The following is a 15000-nucleotide window of genomic DNA, read 5'->3' as shown; positions in this document are numbered from 1 at the left end:
TCGTAAAACTAAGTAAATTCACTTTCGCGGTTAATTAACTGCCAATAATGCACATTTTTTAGGACAAATTGTTATCGGTATAGTTAACACATATGTCCGTATCACAAGATTACAAATTCAGCGAGTGACGTGTATATATAAAGCGCTAATTCTAAGAGTCAAAGTTTTTACAAGGATGTGCTACTCAGTAAGTGTTGCTCGTCTACGCACACGGAAAAAGTCACACTAAAACATTCACACTTACGCCACGTCTCTTTTTTGCTTCCCCGACGACCGTGCAACTTTTTCTCTCTTTTTTATGTTTCTTGGGGTCGATCCATTAAAAAGTGGCCGGTCGAGGCACTGCTTCTGAGCGTAGAGAAAGGTCCTAGTCACTTGAAAGCACTGGTTATTTATCCCTTACGGTGAGGTATGTAAAAAAAAAATATATATATAATGAATATAGTGCTTACAGTCAAATAGGTTTTCGTTTTCTATGTGTTTTGGGAATAATGCTCAGAGATGCATATGTTCATATTCGGTTTTGATCAGGTTTGTCCCCGCCGACGACACCTGGTTATAATTCTACAGGTATATCAACTCAAAAAATAAATACTATGGTATCTGATACACGTTCGCTCTGCAACCTTGTTTTCTAGGATTTTTTCCCCTTCTCCATCAGTAGAAAAAACACTGCATACGAGATCAACTTTCACATCATTAACACTTTTTGCAAGATCGTTTTTTTTGCCACTCTGTTTGTCCTACATTTTTTTTTAACGGGCTTACAAATCAACTTTTACTCTACCGTATCTCCAACTATAGATTCTCCCATCATAATCCCATGATGATCAAAGCAAAAGGCGAAATAAAGCGATGTTCACATACGCAGAAGAAGCTCCTGCTTGCGTACTGAGACATGATGCGAGAAAGTTGACAGTCAGCATGATAAAAAATAGGCAGAAGCAGGAAGTGCTTTCTTGTTACGTCATGGGATGGCAGACAGGGAGAAATCTAGGATATTCATAGGAGGATTTTTTAGTTTTACATAAATTACGATTTCACCTTCTCATTTGAATATGTGCATTCAACGAAATTTCAGTATTCGAAGTAGAGGTAGAAGTTTATTATTTATTTTAGGACATTTCAAATACGCGGAGACGACATGAGATAATGAGCAAGTAAATAATTACCGATTGCATCATCAATAGAATCCCGTTTACTCCAATTGTCTCGATGACTTTCGAAATGCAAGAGAGAAAACGGAATTGCATCGAAGGAAAGGTGAAGGCATCATTTTGAAAGGAATTACGAAAAGAAAAAGTGCGATCACTGTCGATATCAGCAAGCAATAAGTACCATCAAGGCGTAGCGGAGAAGCTGAGACTTGATTGATAAAAAAAAAGGGAAGAAAAAAGTATTTGCTTGGAAACTCGTCCAAGCGACATATCTCGTACCTCTGGCAACATCTCGTAGCAGACAAGTGACCTCGCGAGAACGACCTTTATTGACCCTAATTTCCTCCGACTGTTTCTCGTCTGCCGTGGAGAGAGGACTGAAAAAATCTGCAATTCTCTTTCATCTAGATGCTGTGACGAAGAAACAAACGAGTGACAATTTTGAAATAATTGCAACTTTCTCCCAATTAAGTGTCAACACGAGTCTTATAAGATGGGTTCAATGTGCATTAAATTTTTACTTTCCCCTCTTTATGAACTAAAGATATTATGGATTTCATGATCTTCAGAGACAGTGATAGTGTTTTAAGAGGGGAAACATACACTGACCAGAAGAAAAAGAAACAATTGTTCTTGGATAAATTCAGTCCTATCAAAAGCAAGACGTAACCCAGTCAAAATAGCAACCCATCACTCACAACAATAACTTAGAATGAAGTCTCCATCTCACATAACGAATTCCAACCGCATCGTAATGAATAAAACAAACAAACAAACAAAAAAAAAAAAAAACAGAATAAGGAATTCTCATGGCTCATAATCACAAATTAAAAAAACACAGCCTTTATAACAAAGCAGGACGTCAAAGCAGACTCGAATCCGGTCGCTTATGCAGGAAGATGACTAGACTCGCCGACAGAGGGAATCATCCGATACGGCCAGAATGATGTTGCATCGGGCGTTGCGCTTGTCAACCTTGCAAGCTTTCAGAAGGACGATTTTTCTTACTCGTGGTGAGGAGGTTGTGTGAGAAAGCTATGATGGAGAGATTACTATTTTACATTGTTGGTTAATGTATTTTTTTATAATCCTAAAGGTCATTTTATTAGTGCTTGTGTGCATATTAGTTTCATTTAATTATTGAATATATTAGAATGAATCTGCACACTCCTTTTAATTCTTTCCAAGCTATAATAGTAGCTATTTGATCATTAAAATCAATCATCGCAGGCCTCTGATCATCAGAACCATTGAATTTTCATCCCCCCAAAAAAACGCAATTAAAAAAAAAAGGTATGGAAACACAACCAATTAAATCCAATTCAAACCCAACTGAATTGGCATAATGGATTATTAGCCTAATCAGGATTCTGGTTCCGTCTTCGCTCATGAACTAATTTCTGCCGTTGCATGAACATCCTCTTTTTGCAGAAGGTCGCTTCGATTGACTCAACTTCATCCTATGATCTTTGCAAAGGTCAAGCTTGCAGTTTCTTTACTTCTTCTAAACTTGTGGCTCAGGGTTGGCGTATGTGTCCATCCATTCACACACACACACACACACACACACACACACACACACACACACACACACAGACATGCACACAAGCACACACGTAGATACTGCGTTTTACTGTGTTGTAATGAATGTCTTTTAGATAATTTATGTTTTACACCTAAAATAAAGTCAAGCCTAAACTCCGTTACTTATCCAATATATATCGACCTTAAATCCCATTTAACTGTTCCTCGTTTGCAATTTCCTCCAAAGTCTCGTGTTGATAAATTATCGTTCTTCTCCAAACTTTTTTTTTTTGCGTCCTATTCTTTAAAAAATGTAGGCCTACTAAATTCCTTCGCGAGCCTTCGGGCAAAAAAAAAAAAAAAAAATACGTGTATTTTTGCACAAACGCTTGGTATTTGGAAACCCTTGTATGTTTTTGTATACGGCGGGGTTGTCTGATGTGTCGGCTCGTTTTATTATAACTTACTTTACTTATTTAGACAAATTAATATATACTGAAAGTATAAACACCCGCGACTTCATAATCTATTGGTTATAATGCCATGCACAAGGATTTTATAAATATCAATTTCTTAAAAATACTGATGCATATCTTAGCGTTAGCCGTTTTTGTTTTCTGCATGATCACGTCCTTGTCTTGCAACAAGTACCCTTTCCACCCGCCCTTTGCTCGCCTGGTCGGCCACTGCAGTCATACATTACGCCCACGCCCACACAAACGCCCGCAAACCACAGCCTTCCTCCCCCGCCACGCGCCGATATACCTGGACGTGATATTCTGTCTTGCTTCTCGTGACTGGGCGGAGGCGCAGAAAGCCGGCGGGAAAGTACCTTTTTTTAAGAGATGACATTTTTCGAATATTTTCTGCTTCTTTTCTCTTAAATTTCGTTCTTGATGGGTATCAGAAATTCTCTGGCCATCCCTTTGAAAACTATTATTTGGACAAATAATTTTCTGAAATTGGAAAACACGTGTTAACAAACCTTCCACAGACATGGGCCAAAACTGTATAGTCATCTTCCTCAAATACATTGACCCTAACACCTTATTACCTGCCATAAAACCCTATAATGAAACCATACCGTTCAACCATGTTTAAACATTTCTGCACCAGCACCCACAGCAGCGGTTGTCAAGTGTAAGAGAAGATTGATAGTCATACAAACGTAGTAATCAAAATGATCAATGACACGTGTGTATAATTTTATGAATAGTACATTTTAGGCGTATTCGGTTTAAACAAGATAGATTTAGATTTAAAGGTTGGCAGAGTTATTGATCAAGAAATGTTAAACTAATAAGATTCAATATTCAGAAGCCCGTATTTATTAATGGCAAAGGTTTTCCAGTATTTATATTCACAATTTCTTCAGTCCGCACCGGCCTGATCGTGACTGGCCTCGCCGACGAACGACAATCTATTTTTAGAATCTCTCTTAGGGGGAGAGGGCAAGTTTGCATTTTTTTGTGGCTTCCTTTATTGAAAACTGGATGGTCACCACTCTCTCCTCGCCACGCCCTCACCGCTAACCTTTCTTTTCCCGTCCGCGACCTGCCTTCCACTCAGCTTCCCGCTCCTCCTTTCTGGGCCAAAGGCTGCCGGCGAACAGTAGCGACGAAAGTAATGGGAAAATGGTATTAATGGGCTTGGTCAGGAGAGGGCTTCACCCATTGCGGAACAAAGCGTCCGGGTGTATAATCGGCTGAAACCAGACATATATACTAACCGAGGTCACGAGCGGTCAAAGGTTAAGCGGGCGCAAGTTCAGGGTGGATGGGGCTGGCTGGGTGTGGTGCTCAGCTGATGGGAATTCATGAGAGATATTCTAATTATTACGTGCTCGTGGAACATTGGCCGTTATATGGCCGTGATATTATTCAAAGCCACGTTGTAACGAAGTCTTGTCTGACATTCAGATATCAACAGTAAAAACATATACGTGACTTTAATGATGGAATGACACATGCGTTTTGTATTTATTATAATCATATTTCATTATAGTCATCTTTATCGCATCATCTCATATACTGTCTTTATCAAAGATACTCACGTGGTTCAAACTAATCGTCAGATACTGCGATGGGGCTTCGAAAGAGAAAAAAGAAAGTGGCTTAAAAAACGCCTTGCTCTAAAAAAAGAAAAAAACCCGGTCCCTCTGAAGAGACAAAAAAGGCGCGGCCGGGGGACTTCCCGCTCCGAGCCAAGCGGCAGCGCCTCTTTCTCGCCGAGTGGATTTCCTTTGTTTTGATTTGTCTTGTTATAGGCTCAGGTTGAGGATAAGTGGTTTTATGCCGGAGTGGTTGACGCAGTTATTCCGTTACCTTTTGTGGTGTTTGGTCGATTTTCACGTGGGAATTGTTGAAAAGAAAGCTTGCAAATTATACTTTTACTCTTAGTCGTTGCTTTGTCATCCCGCACTCATTAATCAATATCCCAATGTTGAGTTTCTTATACACATGCAATCCGCAAATGAGGCTCGAGTCTTCAAGTAATCTGACATTAAAAAACAACACTTGCTTAAGAAAATAGTATAGTAAATCAGAAAATAATCTTTGGCGAAGGAGTACAACCCTAAATGCAATAGTACAATCAACACAAACATAAATTCAAAATAGAAAGGACGCAGTCCGTTACCGGTTACTTTCCAACGCAATTTATTAGCGGGAAAGACGTGGCGCCGGTGACGTTAACCGTCGATACGATGTGGAAACTAATGACTTCATACTTTCTTTTGGGTCAACCTCAAATTGGATTCTTGGAAATTGGGGCCGATCATAACTAATAGAATGATTTTTTGATGGGAGATACTAATAGAGTGATATTTTGGTTGGAGATTCTAACCTTCGATCGGAGTCAATGCCGGTGCTAATAACACAGTGACAGCGTTCCTCTGGAGGGCATGAGGTTGTCGCCATTAACCTCTTTTCCGACTTTAACCTTTCTTCGAACCATCCCCTATCGATGTCTCAGGTGAATGGGCTGCAATACTATCAGTCAGCCGAGTTCGTCGAGAGGAAGAAAGGAGGCCAGGCTGTTGTATCTTGTGGATCGAAACAAGAAACCTTTCGATAGCTATCAGGGACCTACGCAACACATGGCTGACCGAAAACGTTGCGTAATGCTTTCTATTCCGTAAGAACTCAGACAAATGAAGCATACAAATGCCGGAAAAAATACATATTAACTCTAATAGATAATGACTTCAAAATGTATATTTTTGTCTCGAAACCTAATTCGCGGTAGTTATTTTAGGGATAGAGGTCGGGGGGGGGGGGGGGGGGGGGGGAGGGGGGCAACAGATTTCAGCCTCAGGCCAGTTAACATTAACACGTAACCTTTCCACAGATGCGGTTGGAAAAACAACAGTTACGTAGCTAATTTCTCGATTTCCCGAGTCTGTGTACAGCGGACTCTCCCGCGTTACCGATTATTTTTATAATATGCTTTTTAAACATCAGAACAGAATCACGTGAGATTACTTGACGCACACTTTTTTTTCTTTTCTTTTTTCAAGCGGATAATGCCGTATATGGATCGTGTAGTTTCTGATATTAGGTGTGACGGTTGCGTGAAAGGTCAGGGATGTCTCTTTGCTGACTCGCGCTATAAATGGCCGGGGAATAACTAACTACGGCAGTGAAAGTTATGCGGGAGAGTTAAAAAGAAGAACAATAAGACTTGTGATTTTCGTTCGGGTGTTTCCAGAACTGACAGGAAAAAAACGAAAGTATTTCCAAACCTCTTTATTTGGCGCGGAGGAAAATTGGATTTCATAAATAAGTTTTAGCGTCGTGTCAGATCCAGCCAACCGCGGGTGTCATAAGCCAGCCGATAGGACGTGACTTCCTCCGAAAATAAAGACAAATAGATAAAATGATTCAATAACTGTCAAAATAAACAATAAGAGTGTGAATAGATGATCAAGGTCACCGGTTTCCGCCCCTGACATTTGTGCGTCCATGTAAGTTGGTCAACCGCGCCTTTATAACGGCTGAGGGGAGCAGAATCAACCGCGAAATGACAACCCTTTTTACAATGAGAGCAAATCGCAGTCTTTATACAACTCACTAATTGATATACCGGTTAATCTCAGGATTTATTTTGCAATGCATGTAGTTCAGGTAAGCCTACTTTTACTAAACTTTTAACGACCACTTTCTCTGAATTATGACTTTTTAAAATTTACTTGTTGCACGATTTATGTTAATAAGCACAGAAGAAACATGGACAAAACATGACAGAAAGGAAATAAAAAAGAGGGAAAGAAAGAGAAAGGCTCATGAAAGAGTTAGTAATATAAGGAGTAAAAAATAAAAAAATAAAGAAAGAACGAGAGTGAAAGAGAAGGATGGAGAGGGATAGAGAGATACGTTGATAAATGCACAGACAGTGATGATAAATAAATAGATAAATATATAAGACAGATATATAACTAGAATACGAGAGAGAGAGAGAGAGAGAGAGAGAGAGAGAGAGAGAGAGAGAGAGAGAGAGAGAGAGAGAGAGAGAATGAAAAATTAAAAGACGCCGAGAAAGAATGAAACAGCGAAAGAAAAGAAAAACAAAAAAACTCAGAAAGAACTCTTCATAGTTTTTTTTCCTCGCACGTGACATTTCCATCGTTCGTGACTAAGCTTGAAACAGCACCTTAAGCGTCACGGTTCTTATCGTGTTGCGGGAAAGGGCGTGGGCGTGGTCGGCTGGGTATTTGGGCGACGGCATAATGCGGGCGGGGGAGGAGGTATCCGTGTCTGGGCGCTAATGGGTTTTAGGCGTGGAAAAAGGGGGCGGTGGTGGGAGGGGGGGAGGGAGGAAGGGAAGGGGGGAGGGAGGAAGGAAAGGAAGGGGGAATGGAAGGTAGAAGGGAAGGAGGGAGAGAGGAAGGGAAGGCGGAAGGGAGGGAGGGAAGGAGGAAGGAGGGAGGAAGGGAGGGAGGAAGGGAGGGAGGGAGGGAAGGAGGAAGGAGGGAGGGAGGGAGGGAGGGAGGAAGGGAGGGAGGGAAGGAAGGAAGGGGGAAGAAGGAAAGAGGGAGGGAGAAAACAAGAAGGAAAGAGGAACGAGCAGGAGAATGAGAGCGTGTTCTGTAGGGAGGGAGGGAGAAGGGGGCTGGGAGGGAGGGAGAGGAGGGTGCAGGGAGGGAGAAGGGGAAGCGAGGCATGAGAGTGAGAGTGAATGCCTCATGGAGAGCGAAGGAGGGCGAGCCATTAAAATGAAAATGTCTTGCAAGGAGGGAGAGGAAGATAGGAGGGTAGAAAGGGAGACGGACGGAGAGGAGGAGAGGGAGAAGGTATGAGAGGAGAGAAGAGGAAATGGAAGGAGAGAAAGGGAAAAGGAAGAAGTGAGGAAGTAGATAAGCTGGAAGGATAAGAGAGTCGGCAGTGAATCATTTAAGGATTTAGGTCAGCGTGTAAGACAGCATTGGCTTACGGTCTATCATGAGCTTGTTGCAGACACTATAAGCTAAGTGAAAAATCATGCTTGTTCCTCCTCAACCGAGAAGGAAAAATCGAGTCTATGACGCTAACGATCTAGAAAAAAAAAATGTACCATCACGAAACGACAGGGAAAAAATAGCATGTGGTGGCATCAAGGTATTTGAGAAAGATTTAGGTGTGTTGCGCACGGGACTGAAAGGAAAATATGAACGCTTGATACAGCGGGGGTGGAGGAAACTCAGTCGTAAAGATAACTTGTTTTTAGAGACGACTTTGTGATCTTATTTCGTGTTGCATCTTTGAGTGTGGCAACACTGCTTTCCAGCCAAGAAGTTTTGAAAATGTGTTGCATGCCGGAACTAGTACCTTTAATTATTTTGTGTTTGTTTATTTATAAGTCTATGCTAAAAACGTTTGATAAATCAAACAAACGAATAACTTTGCTTTCGTGTTTACGTCTTATATAAATATCAACAAATCAAACAAACAACCTAATACCTTTATTTTCTTGTTCATAAATCATCATTAAAAAAATCTAATAAACCAAGCCATTTAACTCAAGAAGTTTGGAGTGATCGGGCTTATAGCTTATGCGCAGTGCGAGCGTAAAGAGAATGAGCGCCGCCTAGAGCATGTGACTCAGTGACCTCAAGCGCCACGAGGAAGCGGGCGGCGGGCGGCGGGCGGGCGTCTCGAGTCGTAAACGAAACCGCAGTCAAGGAAAGTTGTTTAATGTCATCCGCTATAGATAGACCGAGAGGATTTAGACGTGCCTTCTGGGCCCCTCGGTCGGATTAAAAGCGTAAATCAAGTGTCACAACAATTACACCTTTGAGGGCAGCCGGCGCGTGTACGCCACTCTAGAATACCTTTCACGTAGCGCTGGTTTCGCCGCGTGCAGCGCCTTCAAATAGAGAGCAAAGGAATTCGAACCCTCAAGCGTGCCATTAGTTTACCCTTCGCAAAGGGAGAGTCTGCATGACGCAAAAAGAGCGCGGAAGGCAGAGTAGTCATGCATAACCCACCGGTGCCTGGGAGGGTGTTGGCAGGTGTTACGGCTGGTCACGTGACTGGCGGCGATGCAGCGGTCATGTCTGACCTGATTACCAAACAATAAGACGATAAATAGTATCACAGATTTGACATTAATACTTTGTAATTCAGCTCGTTGTTCATTGCATGTCACGGGGTCACATTTTCCGCATAATAACTATTGTCTTTGTGGAGTATCACAAAATGCATTAAAGTTTATACATTTTTAGGGAAGTACCATTATATTATCTTTTTTTCATGATACACAATACTTCAGGAAATTCCAGATTCAAGTAATTTAACCAGAAAAACCTCTATTTCTCAAAAGACATTTTAAGCCACTTTTTTTCTTCTTAACCAAGTAACCCGATATTGCTTTGGGTATCTTTAATTGAAACCCTCTCACAGAACCCATACAAGGTTCCATTCCTTCAGCCTCTTGCCAGAACGAGCCAAGGAGGCCCACCTGTCAAGGCTGCCCGCTCTCCCATCCAACTTTTCACCGTTATGACCGAAGGCAATTACAATGTGTGGCATATATATCATTTTCTTACCCAGTTCCTCACGCACATCGCGAGCGGCGGTCGGCCCGTGCCCGCTGCCCTCTCCCAGTCCGACTGTCTTCCTTCGTCTTGTGATTTCCTTCTAGTTTGTTGAGGAGGAAAAATAGATCGATGACATGGTCGTTCGGAGCCCACGTCTTTCTCCCAAATTTTGTGTTCCCTTGAACCCTGGAAGAGTGACCCTGACGAGAAGGGGGTGAAGGGGGGCGGGGGTGTCATTAAGACTTCTGACCTATGAAAGGTGGACCAGGTAGGCGGTGGTGAGGGAGAAGGGGGCTGGGAGGGGGAGCAGAGGGGCAGGGGGAGGGGGGGGGGAGCAGAGCGGCAGGGTGAGGGGGAGGTGTTTCGGTTCCTTGCTCTGCATCGGCTAAAGTTCAGCTCCGGAGACGGGGATGGCCGAGGCACCCCGAGAGCCAGGGAGGGAGAGACCCAGTCGCGAGCGTGAGAGAGGGAGAGGCAGGCGGGTTTGAGACTGGAAGCAACTCCTGCTACTACTGTTTACGAATCGCTTCTTTATTGCTAAATAGTGTTTTTTTTTTCTTCTGCTGTGACACATTGACATTTAAGGACATTTATGGAGAGGTGTGTGCGGGAATCTGTAGTGAGTGAGTTTAGTCTTTGAGCAGTGCCACCGAGGAGTGTCATGGCTGTCACGTGCGGATATGACAGTGAACGGTGTGCAGGAATGTTATATCATCAGTGTATCGTGAACGTGTTGATATACTTAACTAATTTTAGTGTGTATCTTTGTGTTTGTGTTCAAGTGTGTATAGTGTTTATCATAAGTGCTAAATATATTAACAGCATTTGAGCTTCTGGTGTTCATTAGGCTTAATTTATGGCATATAAACGTGCCAGTAGAGAGTAGATATTTGTTTTATTAATCTCAAATTGAAAAAGAATCTTATTTGCAAACTACCAAAGCCAATGAACCGAAAACAAGGCGATGACAATAGATAAGTGATACGAAAGCGAAAAAAACAACAACTAAAAGATCAGAGAAAAATGATCAAGCACACGCTTAAAAATCAGCCTCCCTTTCAGCAATGACAAAGAAAAACATACAAGATCGGCTATTTTTATGAAAGAAAACGAGGGGGCAAATACGAATGGCTTTGTTGATCAAGAGCCGCGTGACCGAGCGATGCCGCGAGTCACAAGAAAAGTGAAACTGAACGATCCTTTGCGAGACGTTGGCGCAACACCCACTGTCTGAACAATATGCAACAGCTTGGGGGAGTCTTATTCAGAAATCTTCGATCATATGTGTACGGTCAACACTTTAGAAAGCGAAATGACTAAGGAAATGGCGGGAAAAATGTGCAAAAATTGGCCTGGTCTCGTTCACATCATGGAAATTAGTGACTCAGTCGAAAACGAAAGCTCGAGGTGAATCGCATCGGCCGTGACCAAAATGTTCCGCTTTTAATAAAACAATTGAACGTCACTTCATAAAATCGGTCACTTTTGAACATTTTCTCCTTACGAAATGACGTGAAAACAAAAGTTACTGATTAAACTATGAAATACGTGTTCATATTTGTAAGCATCGCCATATAGTCTTTAGAAAAGAATAGTTCGAAGCATAGTGACAAAAGTACCAAACTTATGGAGACGCTCGTCGGTAATGGAGTGTGTCAAAGCCTACTGTATTCGCAAGTTGTTTGCGCACTGGAGGAAAAGGGCATTGGGGGGAGGGGGGTGGGTTAGTTAAGGTGCTCAGAGAGGAGGTGGGGGGGAGGAGAGGAAGGAGGGGGAGGAGGAGGAGGAAGAGAAGGGGAGGAGGGACAGGTAGCAAGGTCGTGGGTAGGGAGAAGGGGCAGGAGGGGACGGGGTGGGGAAGCGGAGGGGCATATGAAGGTGAAGGGAGAGGAAGACACGATGGAGTACAAGGAAGTCATAAAAGACAAGAATATGTATAAAAAAAATATACATTTCCCGCTAAAATAAAAACGCCACGTCATCTTTCCTAATCTTTTAAAGAGTTAGAGCACTTACACCAAGTTCTAATCGAAACCTGTTTTTCTTAAAGAGAGACATTTTTTTTCTGAGAGAGAAAGAAGAAAAAATGTCAAGGGAAGAGCGACCGGCCGATGTGAAGGGATGTAAATCGAGATGCAAATACGAGACAACGAAGAGCATTTGGGTCAGAGAGACGCTTGATGCAGTGCCAAGCAACCTCACACCCTTTTACCCCAACCCCTCAGCCTCCTTCACCTGTGTATAGGCTGCAGCTTCATTTATTTTTCACCGCAGTCTCCTTCACCTCCTGTTTATGTGCCTCTGTCTCCCTCATTTCCAGTCCCTTTGGCCCAACCCCTGGACCTCGAATTCATTTACCCTTTTTATCCCTGATTATTCGGCTTCCTACACTTTCTAGCCTATTCTACTTAACCATTTAAGCTCAGTCTCTATAACCCTTTATCCCATATGCTTTAGCCTCTCTCATTCTCTAGTCCTTCACTCACCCCCCCCCCCCCCCACCCTTACGCCTGTACGCCAACCCCTCAACCTTGAATTAATTTACTCTTTTATCCCTTGCCCTTTCTGCCTCTACGCCAAGCCCTCAACCTCCCTCACCTTTTACCTCTCTACTTCAGCCTCCTTGACTTCCTCCCCACTTCTTCAACCCCTCACCCCTAAAAAAAAAATAAGAAATGCCCCCCTAAAAAAGAAATAAGAAAACAAATGTTAAATACGATTGTTTGGATAATGTTACACAATTTTTTTTACAATTTTTTTCTTATTCAACCTTTTATTCAAAATGTCGGCCGTTTCTCCTCCTCCCCCTCCCCCAACCCCCACCCACGCTCTCGACTCGCTGAAGTGGCCCGCTGGTCTTCTTGCTAAAGAGGACTCGATCCGGATACTCTGGCACTCATAAATGCAGACACCTTTTCAGAGAAACTGGAACGGCCTCTCGGGCAGGTTTGGTCGCAACTCGAAGGGAATGCATAAAGGAAACTCTCGAAATACGTTGAAAGAGGAAAGATGCCGAGGAGATAGGGAGAGTGACAGTTAAGCGGGGTGGCTGGGGGGTGAGGGTCTCGGTCTCTTTCGGGGTCTTTCCCTCCATCCTTCCTTCAGTATGTCTGTTTCTCTGTCTATCTATCTATCTATCCATCCATCCATCCATCTATCCATCCATCCATCCATCCATCCATCCATCCATCCATCCATCCATCCATCCATCCATCCATCCATCCATCCATCCATCCATCCATCCATCTGTCTGTCTCTTTCTTTCTACCCACTCCATTCTCTCTCTCCCTCTCCCTCCCTTCCTCTCTTTTCTCCATTTACCTTCATGTCTCTCGCCAAGATCTGGAAATAAAATAAGTCTTTCTTTTCCCACACTGCATTTAAATTCACAATTAGCTTAGCGTGCACCTCAACACCGAATCACCAGCATCTCAACTTCACAACCTCAGACTGAAACTGGCTTAACAAACTTATTAGAGATAACAAGTTCACTGACGTCTGTACAGAACGCTTTTTTTCCTGCGCTGGGAACGAGTGGCACGACTGCTTTGAATAGGTAAACACGCTAGTCAGCTGATTAAGCAGCGACAGACGTGCAAATACAACTGCCAACTGTCTGCGCAAACAGTGTGTGAGCCAGCACCTGTGTTTCGACAATAACTTGATATAAGTTCACCACGTCTGAGTTTTTCTTTGAGGGAAACAAAACGTTATTTCCATTAAATATTCATAATTAATGGTATATCCAAACCTTCGTGATGAATCCTCACTGGCAATCATTCTTGTCTTGTTACAGATACCACGAGCTTAAACATTTTCTCTCACCTGATTAACTTTCATTTCGTGACTGTTATATAGAACACTTAACCTTAACACAGCGAGACATCCTTGTGTCGCAATCTTGATCATGCCCACCGTGTTTCTCTTCTCTCCGTCTTTTTCGTCTTTATCAATGACTTATTTCTTCCCTTCTCTTTGGTTAGTAGACTTTCGTTTTGTTTACGGATTGCCGGGATGCGAGCGCACGCAGTCACATGCACATACACTTACACGATAAGCAATGGAGAGGGTTATCGTGTTAGGGGGCTGGGGCGGGGGAGGGCGCGGGCGTTGACGTAGGCGTGGGTGTCACATGCAACTCGGTACAACATTTACCCAAAGGGCTTCGTGCTTCTCATGGGAAACTTTATTCCCCTCACGCCTGGGTTGTTAAGACGATGCAAATTCTTTCCCCTTAACGTTTGAGGTGGGTGTTTGCACGATGTTCTGTATGACCGCGAGGAATAAATGGGCATTAAAATTCAATATTTCCGTGCGAGGGCATGGGGAAGGGGGCAGTACCTGTGTGGTGATGCAAGCTGTGAGTGAAAGCAGTTGTTGCTGAAGCTGCTTCTGGTGCTTGCCTCGTCGGCTGCCCCGTCATTGCTCATGCCAATAGCAAGCTTGAGAGTGTTTTTTAAGCAGTAATTTGTCTCCGGTGAACTGTGCGAGGAACCATTGTGTATTTAAAGACGTCGAATCACCTCCGGGGGATCTGAAGGACGGCGTGTTTAGTGTGATTTGTGTTAAGCGTTCGCCCCCGAGAGCTCGACCGGTGTTGCAACTGGATTAGGCTCTCTGTTCCGCATTCTTACTGAAAGCGTGGCGATGCGGCGGGAGGCGCGGTGACGTATCGAAGTGTAAGTGATTTGCCGTTTTTCTAAGGTTTCGTTAACTTTTTTTTTTGTAACGAAATGGTGTGTTTATGTTTAGGTATCCAAAAGGCTACGATGACTTTTCCCGAACAAGAAATGAATAGAGAATGAAAATATATTGAGAAGCATTTCTGCTGATACGGTGACCAAAGATAACGTCTTTAGGATATACTGACCTTCACGGAGGATGGAATGACCTCAGCGTGAACTCGATATCACGGATGATTGTTCTGCTATGAAAGCCACGAAAATGTTTTCCAAACGGGAGAGGAGTCCCAAGGTGATGGAGTAGCCGAGGTGGGAGTCAGCTCGAGCCGTCAGCAGCCGTCAGTAGCGCCCGTGGATTCGCTGGTGCCAAGAGGTGGTTACGTGGGATGTGAGACCCTCCCTTCCTCGAGTCCTTCTTCAGCGCCACCACCTAGACAGAGCGCGGGAGGCGGGGATGCCGCTTCAAGATGCCTCGTCCTGCCACCACTGCCACATCCACGCCCCCATTCCGACGGAGGACCTGAAGCGCACGCATCCCCTCAGGTCGTCCCAGGTCGGCAAGCCGCAGGACTCCTTCTCGTCTCGCGGCCATGAATTCGCTCGCGACTTCAAGAAAAACGTG

At 43.5% G+C, this 15000-nt stretch overlaps 1 protein-coding gene across 4 annotated transcripts in view; it reads left to right on the top strand.

Moving 5' to 3' along the window:
• LOC125036220 (formin-like protein 20) overlaps nucleotides 1-15000 on the top strand; it is a 28671-nt gene that overhangs the window by 12008 nt on the left and 1663 nt on the right. Inside the window, exons 1-2 of one of the 4 annotated variants that reach the window (XM_047628687.1) lie at nucleotides 10160-10178; nucleotides 14449-15000. The exon at nucleotides 14449-15000 is cut by the window's right edge and continues 378 nt beyond it. In XM_047628687.1, coding sequence (XP_047484643.1) covers nucleotides 14833-15000 — 168 coding nt within the window. In that variant the 5' untranslated portion in view covers nucleotides 10160-10178; nucleotides 14449-14832. Of the gene's footprint in view, nucleotides 1-10159; nucleotides 10316-14448 lie in introns of those variants that run through there. The other 3 variants (XM_047628685.1, XM_047628686.1, XM_047628688.1) reach the window with 3 other exon arrangements.

This window comes from Penaeus chinensis, chromosome 20, assembly GCF_019202785.1.
Source record: "Penaeus chinensis breed Huanghai No. 1 chromosome 20, ASM1920278v2, whole genome shotgun sequence".
Taxonomy (NCBI): Eukaryota; Metazoa; Arthropoda; class Malacostraca; order Decapoda; family Penaeidae; genus Penaeus; species Penaeus chinensis.
Note: the sequence above shows the minus strand (reverse complement) of the source record. Positions and strands in the feature narration are given on the sequence as shown.